Genomic DNA, 19,297 nt, shown 5'->3' with positions numbered 1-19,297 from the left:
CCCTCCCGCCCCCCCCCCCCCCCCCCCAGTGGGATGGGGGAGAAAATCGGGAAAAGAAGTAAAACTTGTGGGTTGAGACAAGAACGGTTTAATAGAACAGAAAAGAAGAAACTAATAATGATAATGATACCACTAAAAAAATGACAACAGCAATAATAAAAGGATTGGAATGTACAAATGATGCGCAGGGCAATTGCTCACCACCCGCCGACTGACACCCAGCCAGTCCCCAAAACGGCGATCCCCCGCCTCCACTCCCCAGTTCCTATACTAGATGTGACATCACATGGTATGGAATACCCCGCTGGCCACTTTGGGTCAGCTGCCCTGGCTGTGTCCTGTGCCAACTTCTTATGCCCCTCCAGCTTTCTCGCTGGCTGGGCATGAGAAGCTGAAAAATCCTTGACTATAGTCTAAACACTACTGAGCAACTGAAAACATCAGCGTTATCAACATTCTTTGCAACCTGAACTCAAAACATAGCACTGTACCAGCTACTAGGAAGACAGTTAACTCTATCCCAGCTGAAACCAAGTTAACTCTATCCCAGCTGAAACCAGGACAACTGAAGAGAGAAGCTGTAAAATACAGAGGGGTTTTTTGCGTCACCAGTGGGGCCTCTGTCTCTGTAGCAGTCCCTCTTGTTTATTATATTACTCTTCTATCTCAGGGAAGAAGGATGAGCTTAAATATTATAAGTTAAAGACCCATTACCGGATATATCTGCTTGGAGATTTTATTTTTTTTTTTGTAAACTAAGCTGACATATATTTCAGCTCCCTGTTGCTTCATTTAGAAAGATTAATTTGTTAGAGATCTCTGATTGCCTGGACACTGACAGATGTGATCCTTGTCTTTGCTTACCTTTTGAAAAGAAACAGCTCTAAGAGCAGCTGGAGGAAGAAAGATTTTCATGTTTCTTAAATTACCAACAGTTTTTTCCTATTTTGAAATTAAAACAGTTAGTATTATTTGTATTTTTATCATCTTGGGCCTGACTCTGTGCTGTGCTAGGTCTACACACAGTATCTAATCATACATCCTAATACCATACCCTGTGCAGACATAGCAGAAGTTATTTGCATTTTATTTCTGGAGTAACTGTCAGAATGTGATGGCTCATGTCATTCAGTACAGTGTTGTCTTGGTCACTGACATAAACAAGCTGGCAGAAACACTGAAGTTCACCATAAACTCTAAACTTTGCACATTTCAATGCTGACTTGGTCCTTAAACAGCCCCTGTGCAGTTTGCATGTTCCCTCTGGAGACTGATCTTCATATGCAGTGCAGTACTGAGTTTTTCCGAGTAGGTGGAAGCAATCAAGATAACCTCTGTAGGCATAATTATTTTTTCCAAAGCATAGCTGCATTCCCTGTTCTAGCGTTACTTTTAGCCCAGCTATGAAAGGAGGCTACTGGAAGTCACAGGAGGGGCCTTGCTCAGAGAATTCCAACTCAGCTTTGCAGGCCATGGGGCAAACCCTATAACACTTGCCTCGCTCAAGCCAGCAAGATTGCAAGCTGAAGAAGAATTTGTCTCTTGAGATGCAAATAAGCATCCAAGCTTGAAGTGCAGAGCTCAGCTTTCCTGAAGTTAGTCCAGCGCTATGACCAGCGTTCAGCACTAATGAACATCTGCTGAGGAAGGGCTTTTTAGTGGAAATGGTGGTGTTCTTTTGGTACAGCCTTTAATGCAGTGTTTTAGGAGACAAAGTCATGCATTCCACTGTCTGCAAGGTTCAACATTAACGGTTGATGTAAACCTGTCTGACTGTTCAGGATAGTTCTAGCCACAAAATCAATGTTGGAGAGCAAACATTATGTGTTTTATTGATGAGTTCTTTTCTTAAACATGCCAGTAAGTGCAAGTAGGTCTGAAATGTTGCAACATGCTCTACAGACTGTTTGCTTTTACCATCTAGTATTTTCCTTCTGTTGTCAGCTTTTTGAGATCTAATCTTTTGCTGTAGCTTCTGCCTTTCTGTTGTGTTTTTTGAGTGTCAACATTCCACAGAAAGATTTTCTCTTTATTTTCATTAAAAAATAATTTTGTAGCTACCCAGAATAGCAAAGATTGAATCTTCTGAAACAACCAGCATTTGTTTCAGGTTAGGGTTTTTTTGTCCGTTACTGACAGCTTGTGCGTGAGCCTAGGCCAGTTCTTAAGGCAAACACCAATTTGTGCAGGTTTTACTTCCTGACTTTTTGGGAAACCGGAATAAGTATTACCCGTGGCTGTAATACAGAAGAATTGGTGTCACTTATTTCAGCTGAATAACCACATGTGTGTATTTGCGCATGGGCTTCCTGTTCATAGGCAGGTTATGTTGCTGAAATCTTACCTTCTTATGTAGCATTATTTAGCCGATCTCCTGCCGTAGCTTCTGGCCTCTCTGACGATCGCCCAGTGCTCGTTTCACCGAGTAAGGCAGCGGGGAGCGCTGGCCCCACTCGCACCGTCGCGTTTGCGTGAGGCTGTCTCTCATTGTCCAGACTTGGGCATGGCTTCACGTCTCCTGCTCTTGAGATCAGCTTGGCACCGAGCAGCCGTTCCTCCACTGGCTGGGAAGCATCCCCTGGCCCTGCTCTGCTGCTCTGCCTGGGGTGGGATGGCAGTAACCGCTGCCCGGAGCTGCAGCGGGGCGTCCGGGGGCAGGCGGCCTCCGTCCGAAGTGGGGGGGACAGGACGACTCCCCCCCTGCCTGGGAAAGCAGACACCCTTCTCGTGCGGGGACGGGCAGCTCCAGACCCCCGGGCAGGCAAAGGAAACCTTGCGTTGCAAATAAAGCTCTTGGAGAGGCGGAGAGTCACAAAATTTAGGTTCATTTTTAGTATCTGTTTAGCAGTTGCTTTCTATAGAGTGCATTTAAAAAGCAGCTTCCAAGTATAGGTGTCATTAGGATTTATAGTTCATGGCTTTGGTTTTTTGTCTTCTTTCTGCGTGCCTTTTTTTTCATCTGCCTTTTTCCGCCTACTTATCCTGGGCTGCTTGTACCTCAACGTAACATCTGAAGTGACTGAAAATACAGGGATATTTAAAGGTTAGATGAGGGGTTCAGCACTATAGATCTCAAGGTAAAGATTCTGCAACTGTCTCTGACCAATTCTGTTGAAATGCAGGCCATAATGTATAATTCATCTCACCTTTCCAAACTTGCACTGGCCATGCAGGGCCATCAAGATTTTACGTTTGCTTAAATAAACTGAGACAGTGTGATTTAGTGTATAATCAAGAATTGGATCTAAGTAAAAGGGTGGTATTTCACAAGGTCACTCTTGCTGCTGTAACAAAAGCAGCTGTCTGTACAGCGAAAGAATGGGAATAATTAAGACTTTCTGAACCCAATTAGAATTGCAAGAAACATAGTATTCTGTGGGGATACGCTAGGTTAGTCATCATAAAAATTACTTTTTCCCTCTTCAGATATTACTTTATCGTTAAGATCTGATTGAACATGCCATTCATCTTTTATTCAGCAGATTTTGTTTTTATTTAACTACATTACTGATGATGAGCCAAAGCACATCCCCATGTGGGATGTGAAACAAGGCTGCCAATGTTAAATGTAGTAGGAAATTATAGAATAACTTTCTACCCAAAAGTAAACTGGATCTCGGTTTTGTCTCTCCCTTACACTTGTGTAAATCTATTTTACCTGCTGATGTTGATTCATACAATAGTAAGACCAGCACCAATTAGAGAGGAGTTTTTCCACCAAATTGGATCAATTTCCTAAGTAAAATGTAATATCATCACTGAGTGATGTTCTTACATGAATTATCTTCATAGCTATTTCTATTTATTGTTTTAAAGAAAAAACTAACCTTCTTGCACTCATCATGTTTTTCTGCTCACCTGCAGAGGGGGTGAATGAATCACTTAATCCCATGTGCTTCAGTATGCCAAAAATGTAGTTTGGGTCATTTTGTGTAATTACAGCTTGCGGTTGTTGCTGAGGAAATGGTGTGATTATAACTTCTTTCTTGCGACCTGTCTGAGTAGCAAACTCTTTCTCTTACTGTGCAGGGGTATAGATGGAAACACAGTTGCTGAGACTGTAGTCAAGATATAGAAATCTGGCTAAATGCACGCAAGTGATCTGTGGGCTGTTGTAAACTCAATTTTCTCTTACTAAGGCATTGGAGCAAAATCAACAGAACGACTGCTGGCTTAAATGGTGTGTTTGTTGACACAGAACAGCAGAGGAATACTCAGAGAAAAAGGAAGAGAACAAGGGAAGTTGGGTGAGCAGTGAGGTGATGCACAATCACTGTGGGAGATGAGTTCTGCAGCACCTGCCTTCAGGCTTTCCAAAGCTACAGGTTCTCCAGAGCAGGAATGGTGTATCTCATAGTAATATCTAGTGTCAATCTATAGCACATATATCAGTGATTAATACCTGCCTTTAGAAACCTGAATGTAAATGGAGCTTCCTAACTGACTGTCAGTGCAGTGTCTGACACATTAAAGCAAGTTGTAGGTGCCAGGATTTTCTGAGTAATCATTTTGGCGTTGGCAGCTGTTCTTCCCTCCCACTTTCTAAGCTCAGTTGGGGTTCACATAATGAACCTCTCTTCTTCCCCTGTTTTCCCACTGCAAAAAACAGAGAAATGCCTATGTCACAATAATTTTAGGGAGATTATGTGTGATTGTTTGAATGATAGCTTGAATGAAGGCATGTACAAAGCTCTTAATGTGTTGTGTGTTGAATGTCCAGAACCTGCTAGCTTTAAGCGCATAGTGGAAAGCTCCTAGAGGAGAAGGAAGTGATATTATAGATGGTATGTAAGAGCATCTTCTGACTGATCTATGTTTCTTTGATTGTTTTAAAGATTCATTAGGTGTACTGTTGTTGACAGTGCCTATTAATCTTTTGTTAATCTAAATAAGCCATGAAAACTGTCTTGCTTCTGCATCAATGTCACTCTCCTTGGCATAGTATCTAAAGTCCATGCTTTTGTCAGAAGTAGAGTCGTCTTAGGCATGCTAAAGACTAATATAACAGTAATTCTAGAGACCTAGGTTGGTCTTTAGTTAACTTGAATGTTTGGTCTTTGTTTTGTCCAGCCAGGAAATGGCTGTGTTTTCAAATGAAAAAAATCAGGGCTTCCCTCTAAAGTCATTCTGTAGTTATTTGAAGACTAGTTTATGAAAAGACATTGGAGGAAGATGGGAAACAAGACAAGTGAGAAAAACCCATTTTTTAATAGTGCTCAAACTTATCTGTGGAGCCTATATTTCAAGCACTGAGAAGAAAAGCCCCCTCCACCTCTGTCTGTGACTGTTCCTTAATGAAGCTCTGAAGCCCAGGTCTGACAGCACTGGGTTTACAAAGAGGGAATGGGTGTTAGAGAAAGTCAAGTTCAGCAGAGGATACATAAAACTTAAATCACTTTTGGCAGTCTGTCAGAAAAAAAAAGATATTTCCTTTATAAATCTGTCCACTGTGCATTTGAATATGATTGTTTTGTCCAAATCTCCTCTGCAATAGTAAAATAAGGATGAGTCTGGGGGCTTGCATCAGGCCACTCAGAGCTCTACAGATGATCAGGAGATTTTTTTAGGCTCATAGCCAGATCACAGAAATAAAAGCTGAAGGAAAATATGTATTATTCTGTTAAGCTCAACTCCCTTCTGAGTCATGAGTGCTCCCCATTTGTGTGTTCTCTAGTGCTTTGCTCATCCTAGCGCTGAATTGTCAATACTTCTGGGGGGGGGTGTTTTTCCACTGCTAACTTAATTCCATCAGTCTAGTATCATTGGCATGATTTCTCTCTCATTTGGTATTTACATCATCCTGAATTTCAGAGTAAGTTAAAATGTATCCAGCTCAGCAACTGGATTCCCATTTTGGGAAGAACATCAGATACTCCCCGTTTATAACTTAAAATGTGTCACATACATTTCCTTTCACGTACAAGGGTCCAGCTGGGATCCAAAGCACATATGTAAGTCATGGCCTTGAGAACTGCTTGGTACTCTGGTTGGTTGGTTGTTTTTTTCAAAGAAAACTAGTTCGTAAATTAGCAGGATTTTTACATGATACATCACAATATTGGCTTCATTTCTGACAATGAAGAGTGGAGACTGTTGCTTTATAAATACTGTTAAAAGGACAATCCTTGTAGGTCTACAAGAACTCTACTTAAGTGGGAGACAGAACTGTTGTCACAGTCATTTTCCTTTTGAAACCCACCAGAAAGGATGCTCTTACAAGAACACTGCAAAACTGCAAAGACTCGGGTTCTTGCTAAGTTTGAGGATAAGTAGAGCAGAAAACAATAGTTCTGTTCTTCTCTAGTTTGTTTTTAAACTTTCACTGGATCTTCTTTGAAGCTGGTAACTCATAGTTCATGATTCATTGCAATAATAAAGCTCTGAATTACTGAACAAGTAAACATCCTGGCTACAGTAATAAAACAGACACTCTGAAAAGCACAGAAGAAATACTGCATGCCAGAATGTTCTAAAATACTGAAATCAATTCAGTCTTCTTTGGAACCCAGGAAAAGATATTATGGTCCAGATGTGCAGAAAGAGTGAAAATACTGTATAAGCCCCTGTATTCTTCACAGCCTCTGTAAAGATGAAATTGGGTGGTTCTCATCATGAAGAACTGTGAAGAATCAGGATGACTTTCAGTCTTCAGGTATGCAAAGCCACATAAAATTTTCAGACATCACTGTCACTGATCAGAGTATGAGAAGTAGCTCCTTGGACTGCTTTGAGGGCTCAGCTTTTGTTCAGTGCACATGCCCTTGTTCTGTCAGGTGGGTCTTGTAGCAGGACTTATCAGAGAAATCTCTAAATGACAAATCAGTAATGTCCCTTGGAGTTTCATTCCAGGTATGGAAGGTAACAAATGATCCTCCTAGTAACAGCTTCTGGAAGTTTTTTGTCTCTTTAGTTTTTATATTGATATATGGCGACTGTAACAGGGAACTTCCCCCTGGACTGAAAAAAAAGATTGCTGCTGACTTTTGGGAGTTTCCTTCAAAGACGATCAGATAGTTGTTCTGTGGATAGAACTGGCATTTTTCCTTCACTTACTTCACTTGACTAAAAACCACACCAAATTGTACTACTTCAAATTTCAAATAGAGATTGATGATTTGTACTCCATGAAAATCTCTGTAGAGTACGAGGTAGGATTTTTCCATCATGTATGCAAATGTTATTGCACCTAAATCAGGCAGTCATTATTTTGAAGAATGCCTAAAATCTGCAGAAGCCAAAAGTAGCTTTAAAGTTCAACAAAGGGAAGTACGAGAATTTACACCTTAACTCTGGTCTCCCAAAAGCAGTGTGAATTAAAAGGACCAAATGTCAAGAACAAGGCCAGATTGAGGGCCAGTATTTTCGTGAGTTACTTCATTCAAATGTAACAAGGGTGTGGAGTGGGAATAAATAACAAGAAACATCAGGATGCATTTGTGCATAACCGACACTGTTTCGATGATGAAATACAGTTTGTGACATAGCATCATTGGCAATTGACAATACACAGCTGCATCTGTCTAGTGAAACCTGGCAAATTCATGGCCCTGCTTTTATGGAACACTGTTTATAATAGACATAATGACTGAAACCTTGTTAGATCTGTGAGGAAGACCTCAGTCTTTCTTTTGCGCTGTCATTATTCTGCAGGTGTCCTTAAAGAGAAGTGCACTGAGTCATTGCTTTCTTGTTTCTTTTCACACTGTCCTTACAGCCACCTGCTTTCTCCTCCAGTCCCTTATCTCTTCTGGGTGATCCCAGATACATGCAATTTCTTCTCTAGGCTATCAGGATACGTATGTGCTGGACCAAGAAATTGTCATCTTCACTGTTTAAACTGAGTGACAGTGTGATTGCAGGTTTGCGTCAGCTCCCACATTTCATTTACAGTTTGTCAATATTATGTTTCTTCTGCCTTTACCTCAAGTCTTTTGCTACCTTTTAGTCTTTGTCTCATACACACTTACGTGTCCTCTTGTGCTTTCCTTTCCAAACACATTGTCTTCTTTTCTCATCCTTTTTTCCTGCTGTGTCTTTGTCTTTCTTCACCTTGTGCTCCCTACTTTTGCTCCCTTTGTCCACTCCCTCTGCAGATGTTAGCTGTGCTGTAACTTCTCCTTTGTAAAAACACGCTCCATACTGTTCTCACGTTGGCACTTCTGTCGTTTGCGTTCCCAACGCCGCTGTGCAGCCATTTGCTGTTGCCTGGCGCAGCGACGCACTCGCTGCAGCACCCTGCCCACCGCAGGGCTCTGCTCGCCCCTGGCCACCTCCGCCCGACTCTGGCTTGCAAAGCTTGGACCCCACCGTGTCCCCTGGTCGGACCGAATCATGGCTATCCTGTGGGTGTACTCACTCCAGTGCTGTCGAAGTGCCCTCGCTGCACAGCTTCTTATTTATAGGAAGTGAGCTAATGTTAAAGCAAGGGAGGTAAGTTGTCAAATTTAGCCGGGACCATCAAGATGTGCCCTAGCATGAATTTTCCACTAAGGTAATTGTAAAGTTGCAGTTCTTAACCTGGGTTCACACCTAACAGTCTCACTCCCCAGATCCTCTGAGTATTTTCCTCTTAGAGTCTGGGGAGATGAGTGACAGCTTGGAGCCCAATTTGGGGGTGCCGGATTAGACTTCAGCTTGTCTTTCTGGAAAAATGTCAGTCCTGGTTCTGAGCACCCCTCTCTGGTGGGAAGGTGGCAGCTTTGGAGGGGCTGTGTCTCAAGACATCCCCTCACCCCTGCATGGTGGCTTTGTCATGCTGCATGATGGTGAGCAATGGGTTTGCTTTCAGACAGCTATTAACTTTGAACTGGGCTTCAGACTGGAAATTGCTAGTACATGTGCAGGAGAAAGAAGGATGTTGGAGATGTATGTAGTAGAGTACTGTAGAATTGTTGGCTCTGAGAAAGGCATGGAAGACCTTTTGTGGTGTTTGCTTATTGCACAAACTGTTTGCCTGCAGGACTTGATTCGTGCTTCCGTATTTCCTCATATGCCCTACCAGGTAACGTTAGTCAATACTGAACATCTACAGCAATGGCCATAACAGATAAAAACATTATTCATTATTATTTTTATACACACTTTCTCAAAAATGTAATTTCAATTTGAGTTACAACTATATAAGCAATTAAGAGATAATTGGAAATAGGGTTTTTACATTAACTGCCTTTCATTTACAAATACTGTGACATCCTTCTCTGCTTCCCTCTATATGTTATATATGTAGGCAGGCCAGTTGATACAGCTTGCCTGTAACAGAAATCATGTGATTCCACTACTGCACATGGGAGAGCATGATTTGGAAAGCAAATGCCAAAGACCATGGAACATGGCACATGTCCACATCCTCACTCATCCCTGTACTGTCTCATGGGCAATAGTACTAAGTAATACTACATGATTGTTTTTTCCCCAGTCCTAAGCTTCATTTACTTAATTTTTGTGTGTACCCTTACAGACACCACATCAGTGAGCCACATTGATTTCTGTTCTGTGGATGCTCAATAACACAGAGAGTGTGGGAAACCAGCACAGCCATTGGACCTCGATGCTGTGGAAAAGCTCTGCTTCTGCAAGGCTTTTATTCTTTTAACTCTGTCAATCTCACTTGACGAAAAAAGGGAGAAGTTTGTTCTGAAGGAGAACAACCTGAAAGCGGAGAGGCGTTGCCTCTTCATTCAGTGTTACCAAGCTCCAGGATTGGGGGTTTTTTTAGTTGTTGTTCATTGGTTATGTTGCAGACTTGCTAAAAAATCCTTCTGGCATTCCTCAAAACACTGTGCACACACACTAAATTAGTCTTCAATACAGAGGTGAAAACATACTCCTCTTTCATGTTGCTCAGCAAAACACCCATATTTATCAAGAACTATTACAATATTTAGACTTTCTCCATGAGCAAAATATTCTTTTATGCAGCCCTTCCCTTCAGTTTTCACTGCGATATAGCATCTTAGAGTTACTAAACGTTGCTTTGTTTCTGTTGAGTACTTTATGCAAAAGGATCTTATTTATTACGGATATGAAAGAAATTGTCTTCTTTTCCCCAAAAAGTTGTTCCAAAACTTTACTGTTGGCCCTTCATGGACATGACCTAGAGCAAAAGCTGAGTCAGACTAGCAAGCAGCCTGATGAGGAAGTGACCTTATTGTTGTCTCCGCTTACTGCATCCCACTCTCTGTGTATGTGATGTCTGACAATTTATTAGTACTAGACTGTACCTATTTAAAATATCATCCACTGACAGCAAAGGCTGTTCATTTTGCTGTGCAATTTGAACAAATCAGAATTTCCTGGTACCAGAGAAATCAGCCTGCCCTTATTAAAGTAAATTGCCCAACACTTGTTCAGCTTGGTGGATTCAGGAGCAGAACCTAATTGGTGGAGCATTCACTTTCAATGTAGAAATTTGAGCTACAGTAAATAACACTCCAGATCTTCATAACTGTTTCCAATTTTAAATGTAGTTAGTTCTGCTGTTTACGTTTCCATTTCCCTCTTTCTCTATTATGCTCTAGCAATGACGCATTGGTTATGCTTTGACAGTTGATTATATGAAGATACATACTGTTGCATAAGGTTTCTTCTATCATTGATTTACATATTGGAACATGTTATTCTTCTGTAACTTTAAGTTTGCTCTAGGTTTTATAGGTATTGTAAGTTCTGATAACTGATAATTCTACATAAACCTTCTAAAATTACAACAACTAGAAATACTTCCTTTTGTTCAGCAAAAATATACCCTCTTTTCTTCATTTTCTATTTAGTTAGCTTGATTTTTTTTGATCATTCATATCCTCATTATTATTTCACCTACCTAAGACCTATACTAGGAAGAGACATTTCTGTACAACTTGTGTTCTGTTCCACTGTTGTTCCTGCAGAAGTACTAGAGCTCTGGTGGCAGTAGGACTTTCCCCAAGATGATGATAATCTGTTTTGTTACACCCCAGTTATAAACTTCAGTTCTTTACTCTTCCACACTCGAGGCTAGCTCCCTTTAAAGTTAAGTTTTATTAGAGGGACTTTTAAGCAGAAAAACCAAGGGAACTTAATCTTTAAAGGAATTAGCCTTCTGACACCTCTAGATTTTAAGATTTCTTTTGTTTTAAAGTTCATGTGTATATAAGTTCCAGTAAGCTGTAGTTACAGTACTGTATTCTTTTTAAAGATTAAAGAATATATAGCATTGAAACTATGCTAAATGGAAAACTGCAGGCTGGTGACCCACAAATGTAAGCAGAAGAGATGGCACATCTGCATTCCCGATTCTTTCCCTAAACCACACTATTGTTTTAGCTACTGTTTTGGCACAGTTTCTTCTGGCTGAGCCAGAGTTTAGACCATGGATAATCTGTGGTCATAACATAATGAGAGCAGAATGTGAAGAGATTGTACTCTTTTGCTGTACGGTTGTGGCAGCTGAACATTTACCTTCAGCTAAACCCTGGGGCTGGACTAGGAACTTTTCTACCAAACCTTCTTAGCAGTCACAGTAGAAGCCACAGATTTGCCATTTTTTCCATGTTTTCTACTGTTGAATCTGCATATTCAGCCAAGTCATTATCTTGAATCAAGTGAGTGCTTTTATTCATGACAATTTGCCTGGAACTTATTGGATCAGGTAGGAAAAGAGCAAGTGTGTATTCATGATTCGTTTTGCTTTTCTAGTCTATTTAAAATCTCAGTTTGACAGCCTTTACTTTCAGTACCCTGCTGCCTTTATGCCTAAATGCATTCAGCTGAGCTGTTGTGTTCATTTATCACATTTTGGTACAGTTTGTTCGGGAGATGGAGCTCACACCGGGTCCTGTACAACATTGATAACTGACTTGTGTGGGAAACAAGGAATTCAGGAGATCTACCCCAAGAGTGCCAAGCCTTATAAAAGTCAGTATGACAAAGTTTCCTCCAGTCAGTCACAAAAGCCTGCAGTTTTGAAGGCTGGAAACTTGACACAGAAACTGGAAACAATCAATCAGAAGATAATTTTTCTTACAAATGGAACTGGTCATAAAACATATATATATATATAAAAGAACTGGTAAACCAAGATATGGATCCCAAACAAAACTGCTCCCTGCTCAAAAATTCTTGTGCCTGTTGAAGGAACACCTGTGAGACAAAGCATTAAGAGTCCTGTCACGAGGAAAAGGAAGAGAAAGTGGGACCTTAGGGATACATTCCTCTGAAGTTAGGGTGTAAGAGACCAAGTCTTACTCTGTATTCTGTGTGCATTGCTAATCCTCTCTATTGTAACTGATGCCACTTCTGGCTGTGTTATGATCCATTTTCCTAGAAGAGTTTGTACATCTTACAGTCCTTAATTTAGCTTGTATATAAGGCTGGCGAATTCAACAGAATTCATTATTAGGACTTGGTAGAGCCTATATCTAAGATCCTGCTGGACCTCTCAAAACGTAAGTGAAGTTTGATTCCATTCAGTTCATTTCATCATGTTAAGAAGCGACAGTGTGACTTTATTTAACCCTGGAGATGAGGACATGATCTGCATGGGCTTTAAATATTGTATGTTTTAGCTATAAATATAGTGCAGGCATCAACAGAAATATTCCCATTTAGGAGGGTTTTCCAGTATATCATTTTCTCAAATTCTTAACCTGTTTTGGTAAAAATAACTATAGTTGTTCTTGATGCATGTAGCTGAGGATAGAAACAGGAAAAGCCATAACATGTACTTCCTTGCACACTATCTGTTTATAGAAGAAGGGAGAGACTTGTGTCTTGTTGATTATAGGTATTATGCAATGGAGGCAATTTTACTCATGTCTTTGAAGTAAAGGCACAAAATTTCATTTATTTTTCTTTGTTTTGTTTTTTAAACTGATTTGATTTTCAATTAAATAGAAAAGAAAGTTCAAGTTTGAAAGCTGGAACACATACATTTAAAAAGTTATAAATACAATAATGTTCTTGAATCTTTTATTCTGTTTTATTTTGGATCTGTGTTATGTATGACAGTTTGCTATTTCATGATCATGTGCTGTTTTTAACAAAGATTTCTACCACGTGAAAATTGTTTGATGAATGATGTAAAAATGTGTAAAAGCTCAAATCAAGGTCAATCAAAAGCGTTTTGGGACTTAGGCCAAAGCTGTCAAATATTGACTACCATACCAAACAAAATCAGGCACAATAGTCAAAATGGTTTGTTTCAGTATTTTCTGAAAAAGAACAGTGTGTGATTTTTTCATTTGCTGCAACACTTCATTTCAAAATTTGTTTCAATTTTTAAAAGAAATTTATTTAAAGTTCAGTGAAATGGAACATGCTGGCTAAGAAAGAGGAAAAAAACTTTCTGTTTAAATCTTTCCAATCAAAAATCAGTTATTTTAGGTTGGCAAGAAAAATTCTAAATGCTTGAGAGGCGGGGGGGAAGCGGAGGGGGCAGGGTGGCGTAAGCCACCCAATTTATGAGATCTCTTCTTTACGTACATATGTTCAGGCCTTGTTTAAGGTCCAAAGTGTGAAATGAGGCAATGATACGGGCTAAGCAAAACAGAAATTCATAATATTCATGTATTAGTTACTGCCTGATGTGGATGCTTAGCAGTGTATAATACAAAGTACACGATTTGTACCATTAAGCCCAAGAAATACAAATTGCTGTGGTGTTGAGTGGCTGTCTGTCTGAGCCATAAATAAAGGAGTCAACATTCAGCAAGGCTACAAAATCCTCATGCGTAGGAGGAAGCATCTGGTGAGTGTGGGTGTCTGTACATTAACACTTTTTCCAACTTTGAGTGTAATTATTTTGTACCAAATATTATCATAGAATCACAGAATGGTTTGGGTTGGAAGGGATCTTTAAAGGTCATCTAGTCCAACCCCCCCTGCCATGAGCAGGGACATCTTCAACTAGATCAGGTTGCTCAGAGCCCCGTCCAGCCTGGCCTTGAATGTTTTCTGGGATGGGGCATCTACCGCCTCTCTGGGCAACCTGTTCCCGTGTTTCACCACACTCATCATAAAAAATGTCTTCCTTACATCTAGTCTGAAATTCTGATATTCAGAGCTGTGATACCGCAAAAATATTTGTAAAGGACTTCACATGCAGAGTCCAGTAGCATCATGTCATTCCCTGGCCAGGGATCATTTCACCAGTCATAAACACCTGATTAATATCTACATTTTAAGTGCCATATGGAGAAATTTTCTTAAATAAATGATCATATTTCCCAGACAGTCAGTGAAGAGAGGTAGACACTTCCATGTGCATGTGACCTCCCTCTGGAAAGCTTTCCATGCCAAATAGGAAACATTGGCATTAGACCCTTAAAAATTAGGAAAAAGTTAAGTACTTATTTTGAAAGCAGTGAGTCATACCTGCAATTTTTTTGTTTTTCTCACAAGGGTTGATGAGGCTGACTATTTGTAGCAGTCATTTTGTGGCCCTACATTGTTTCAGTTTTGACTAAGAACAGAAATTATGAATATAGAAGTGGCATGTGGCAGAACAGGCACATGCTTAGAGCTGTCCTTATCTCTCTCAGAGCAAGGTTGTATCTACACAATGTCATATACACAAACCTGAACTCAGTTCAAGGTAGCTACTCTGATGAGCAGACACATTGCAAAACTGCTCAGCTGGGTAAATACTACGCTGTGGTTAGTCTAATACCGAGCTCTGCAGTGCCGCGCTTTCTTTAAAGCAAGTGCAGGGCTAATTCAGTTATATCTGTACTGAACTAATCAAACACAGTTTCACCAGCTGGTCAAAAGAGGTGATTATCCTGCTGTATTCAGCATTGGTGGGGGCCTCACCTTGGGTGCTCTGCGCAGTTCTGGGCCCCACAACTTAAGAAGGATGTGAAGGTCCTTGAAAGCATCCAGAGGAGAGCAACAAAGCTGGTGAGAGGGCTGGAGGAATGTCCTGTGAGGAGCAGCTAAGGATTTGGGGCTCGTCTGGTTTGGAGAAGAGGAGGCTGAGGAGCGACCGCATTGCGCTCTGCAGCTTCCTGAGGGGGCAAGCGGAGAGGGAGGTGCTGGTCTCTTCTCCCTGGTATCCAGTGATAGGACATGTGCAAATGGTTCAAGGCTGCATCAGGGGAGATTTAGACTGGACATTAGGAAGCGTTTCTGTACCGAGAGGGTGGTCAAACACTGGAACAGGCTTCCTAGAGGGGTGGTCAATGCCCCAAGCCTGTCAGTGTTGAAGAGGCATTTGGACAATGCCCTTAATAACATGCTTTAGCTTTTGGGCAGCCCTGAAGCGGTCAGGCGGTTGGACTAGATGACTGTTGTAGGTCCCTTCCAACTGAAGTAGTCTATTCTGTTCTATTCAACTACAGCTATAGGGTTGGCAGATCCCCATGCTCTGTGTCAGGCTGTGATACTAACACTTCTACACTGCACAAAACAGAGCTTGACCCATCTTTCGAATTTGACTGACTTCCTACAGGTGTAGTCATCTACATATATGCACATAAGAAGAATTTAAATCTTGCCTCATTTTACGTAAGGAATTAGAAGAAAAGTTAATTATTGATTAAAAATGCTGAGTTTCATTTTAACAGCATGTTAAAATGGATTTATTTAAGTGTCTCCTTCTGTCCCCTGCCATTCTTCCTGACAGACCTTTTGCAGTGGCCACAAATCAGCAAGTGCAGATCACCTGAACTGGAGACATTTTCATGTTATTGGACTGATGGAAATTTTTATAACCTCACTGCTCCAGGAACAATACAACTATTGTACATGAAAAGGTAATAAAATGAAAAGAACAAAAGAAAGAGGAAAAGAGAGAGGAGCCATATATTTTGCTATGCCTCTTAGCTCGTTGCTGTTAATTTTTTTGCTATGATATGAGCCATAGTGTTTAAGGGCATAAAACTGTGTTTTATGTGCATATTCTTCAGTGTCAGAATTTGTTGTTAATTACTTAGCAATTTGCAGCGATAAACATTACTTGGCAGATAATTAAGAACACATGCTTATTAAATTTAGGTCCAGGTGGCAGAATCCAAAACTGAACACTGTATGACTTGGGAAAGGAGTTTTTAATAGGGAACTTCAGTTTATTCCTTATCAATCTAACATGCAACTGTGAGATTTGTTATATCTGTGCAAAGACGTGGAGTCTGGATACAAGCCCCTTTCAAATTTTTATTAATGTTTTATAACGCTCCCATTGATCAGTTGCTAAATTAAAGTCTGAATGCAGATCCAGGTGAAAAGGCCCCTCTGAGACTGCGGATAACGTTTCATTGAGCCCTGTTCAATTCTGATTCACATTCCACTTCAGCTTTTGTAATTTTCAAGTTGTTACAATGATTAGCCTGAAAGAGGCTATAGACATTACCAGTAATGGCTATTAAGGAAAACAGGCCTTTTGTTCACAGGAGTAGGAGGATGTCGGTTTCTGTTCCGTCTAATGTACTGACTTTCAAGCTTTTTGATCTACAGACACTTTCTACTGGTGATGATACATTTGCTTAGCAAACTTAAGCCTAATGGCAAGTCTGCCTTTCTTATTTACTCTTCTAAGACCTCTCAGAAATACAGGGATACAAGTTAAAACCACTATTTAAGTATAAATGTGTAGTTGACAGTTGTCAGTAGCATGTACCATGAGGGTACAAACTTTAAAAATTAATTCAACTCTTAAGATAAAGTACCATGTACATTGAGCAGATCACATATTTCACTGTTGTCCTAGAAATAAAAGATGTGAATTGAACATCCACATTAAAAATATTTCTGTTTCAATGTGCAAGCAACATTTAAGGCTCAGGACTGAACTCTAGCCCAGTCTCCTACTTAACACAAGCCATAGTATCTAACCACGTACAGCTTTATCAAGTCCTTACTCTGGCAGACCTACAGCATTTCCTTTAGAAAAGTGTCTGGTCTCATCAGCTAAGCACAAGACACCAGTGCTTAGCGGCAAAAATGCTTCTTACTCAATTTATGTAGCATCTGCCTTTTTACTCTTAAGCACCCACTCCAGTATTGAAGGCTGCACTTGGCATAATTGATTTAGCTTAATCCTCCTTCTGTACAGCTTCAATGCCTTTTAGTAAGAAAAGGCATTTATGGTGTATTTTTGACAAACCAAGACTGTAATTTTTTAAAAGATCCCTGTTCGGTCTGTATTTGGGCTAAGAGATAGTATCGAGACAAAGAACAGCAACAGCAGATCTGTTCACAATGAGATTTGTTTTTCTAAAGTGACTTCAGAAATACTGAATAAATATCTGTCACTTTTCCTGTAGACTATTTCTAACAATTTGGTTATTCCCATTTTTCTTTAACTGAAGACTTCTTTGGTTTTGAACCTGCTGAGTAGTTTCACCTTGGCCATATGAAAATGACCTTGCACAAGTAGCAGTGTTCCTCAGTCTGAGAGTTCATGCCACTCTTTATAACTCTGTTGATTTGTCTTTTTTAAGAGATGAAATGAATGTGATATTTCCTGCTGCATTTCTTTTATTTAGAAAGAACATTTATGAATTTTTGAACAAAGAATGGAAAAACGTAAGACGTTTCTTGCTAGTAGTTCCAAGCCTGTGTTTTAGAAGTTCTGTATCCCAAAGAATTTAGCCCTCACTCACTCTTCCCTTCTTTCACATCCTGCAGTTCTGGGTTGGTTTGGGCCAGGTCTCCTGCAGCATCCAGCCTTGGGCACTTTCCCATGTAAGCAATCAATGCTCCAGTGCCTACATCCCAATACAGCTTCCCAGTGCAACGCAATCCCCTGTCCTTGGCTGTGCAGCTGGTGCAGTATTGATGTGCCATAAAAACTGGCTCTCACTGTTTCAGACCCCATTATATAGATGGGCATCTTACTGCAATTTAACTTCGCCTGAACAACAGTTGCTTAAATGCATATCAAATTTACCTAAGTTTGTGCTTGCTGGTAGTCATTAGCACCTACCAGCATAGCAAGATGTGTTCTCTGACTGTTCTTTTGGAAACAGCACCCAAAGCATAGAGATGCCACTAACAGTATATGAGAACCTAAACTCATTTATGCAGGTTGCTTGAATAGTGGTTTGGTTTCATTGTAAATCACAATCAATGTTGACATGTTTTTCTCACTTCCATAGAAGTTACGACTTATCCACAATGTGTTTTGTAACATCTATAATTTGTACTTTTTAAGATCCATAACTATCTCTATCATGTGTATTGCATTTTTGTTGTCATTCTAGGAATGATGAAGACTGGAAAGAATGCCCTGATTATATCACTGCAGGAGAAAATAGCTGTTATTTCAACACATCCTACACCTCTATTTGGATACCATATTGTGTTAAGCTTGCCAATAAAGATGAAGTATTTGACGAAAAATGTTTCAGCGTTGATGAAATAGGTATGCTTCCATTATGCATTTTACCTCTATATTTTTATATCACAATAGGTGTGATGCTATAAGCTTTCATATTATTCATACTGTATTTAAATTTTCCCTCTCAGAAAGGGTAGTTTCCAAAAAATATGATACATAGGAAGGGATTTCGTTTTGTAACATATGTAATGTGATCCACACCAGAAAATATTGCCTGGATTGGAAAAAGCTAAAAGGATAAAAGCAAATACATGGTTTCTCGTTCTGAATACCAGTGGTCTCTCAAATGTCTGCACATGAGCTTGCCTTTGCTGTCACCCTGAGTGCTTTCTAATGGATGCTACATCCCTTTGTTCAGTGTGAGCAAGGATAGCCTGAAAATCTTGATTCTGCAAAGTTCTGGAACCAAACAGGTTTTTGCGCCTGAATCAACACTAATCTACAGAATCAGGATGTTTAGCATTTCTAAGCTAGAATTTATATTTATTGCAGTGTGAATTGTGACTGTCTGGGACTTTGCAGTTGTTATTGCTTGTTCAGAGCGATGCTCTATGTATACGCAATTAATTTATTCCTCCAAGTGACCAGAATAGCCACTGCTCTCTTTTCTTCAGCTGAACAAAATTAGATTAATTTTTCAGATACCACAGTTTTTCAATGTACTTTTATATTAACTAAATTTTTAATTTATCTTTCTGTGTTACTCCAGTTGTTGTTTTTATTTCCAGTGAGAACTCTAAATCTAAATTTTGATGGAGAATTGTTTATGTCTCAGTGTTTTATAAGCTAATATTGGGAAATGTAGTGTAATAGGTAATACATTTTTAGTCTTCTTTATTATTCACTCAGGTGAGATTTATGCAGAGCAATCTACCGCCAATGACAGGGTCCCTTCTTGTTACCAAACTTGTAGAGACTTTGTCATTGACTCACAGGTTTAGATTTTAATCAGCAAATATGTGGTTAATATGCTTTTTTAGTCCT

The 19,297-nt window shown here is 39.9% G+C and overlaps 1 protein-coding gene across 1 annotated transcript in view; it reads left to right on the top strand.

Annotated features, from left to right (window-relative positions):
* Positions 1–19,297, top strand: part of GHR (growth hormone receptor) — a 112,054-nt gene that overhangs the window by 80,756 nt on the left and 12,001 nt on the right. The window contains exons 5-6 of the mRNA XM_010585792.1: positions 15,599–15,728; positions 18,177–18,337. Coding sequence (XP_010584094.1) covers positions 15,599–15,728; positions 18,177–18,337 — 291 coding nt within the window. The remainder of the gene's footprint in view (positions 1–15,598; positions 15,729–18,176; positions 18,338–19,297) is intronic.

The sequence above is a fragment of the Haliaeetus leucocephalus genome, unplaced genomic scaffold, assembly GCF_000737465.1.
Source record: "Haliaeetus leucocephalus isolate CR32 unplaced genomic scaffold, Haliaeetus_leucocephalus-4.0 Scaffold120, whole genome shotgun sequence".
In the NCBI taxonomy this organism is placed as follows: domain Eukaryota; kingdom Metazoa; phylum Chordata; class Aves; order Accipitriformes; family Accipitridae; genus Haliaeetus; species Haliaeetus leucocephalus.
The sequence above is the reverse complement of the archived record's forward strand: the minus strand, read 5'-3'. Positions and strand labels throughout refer to the sequence as shown.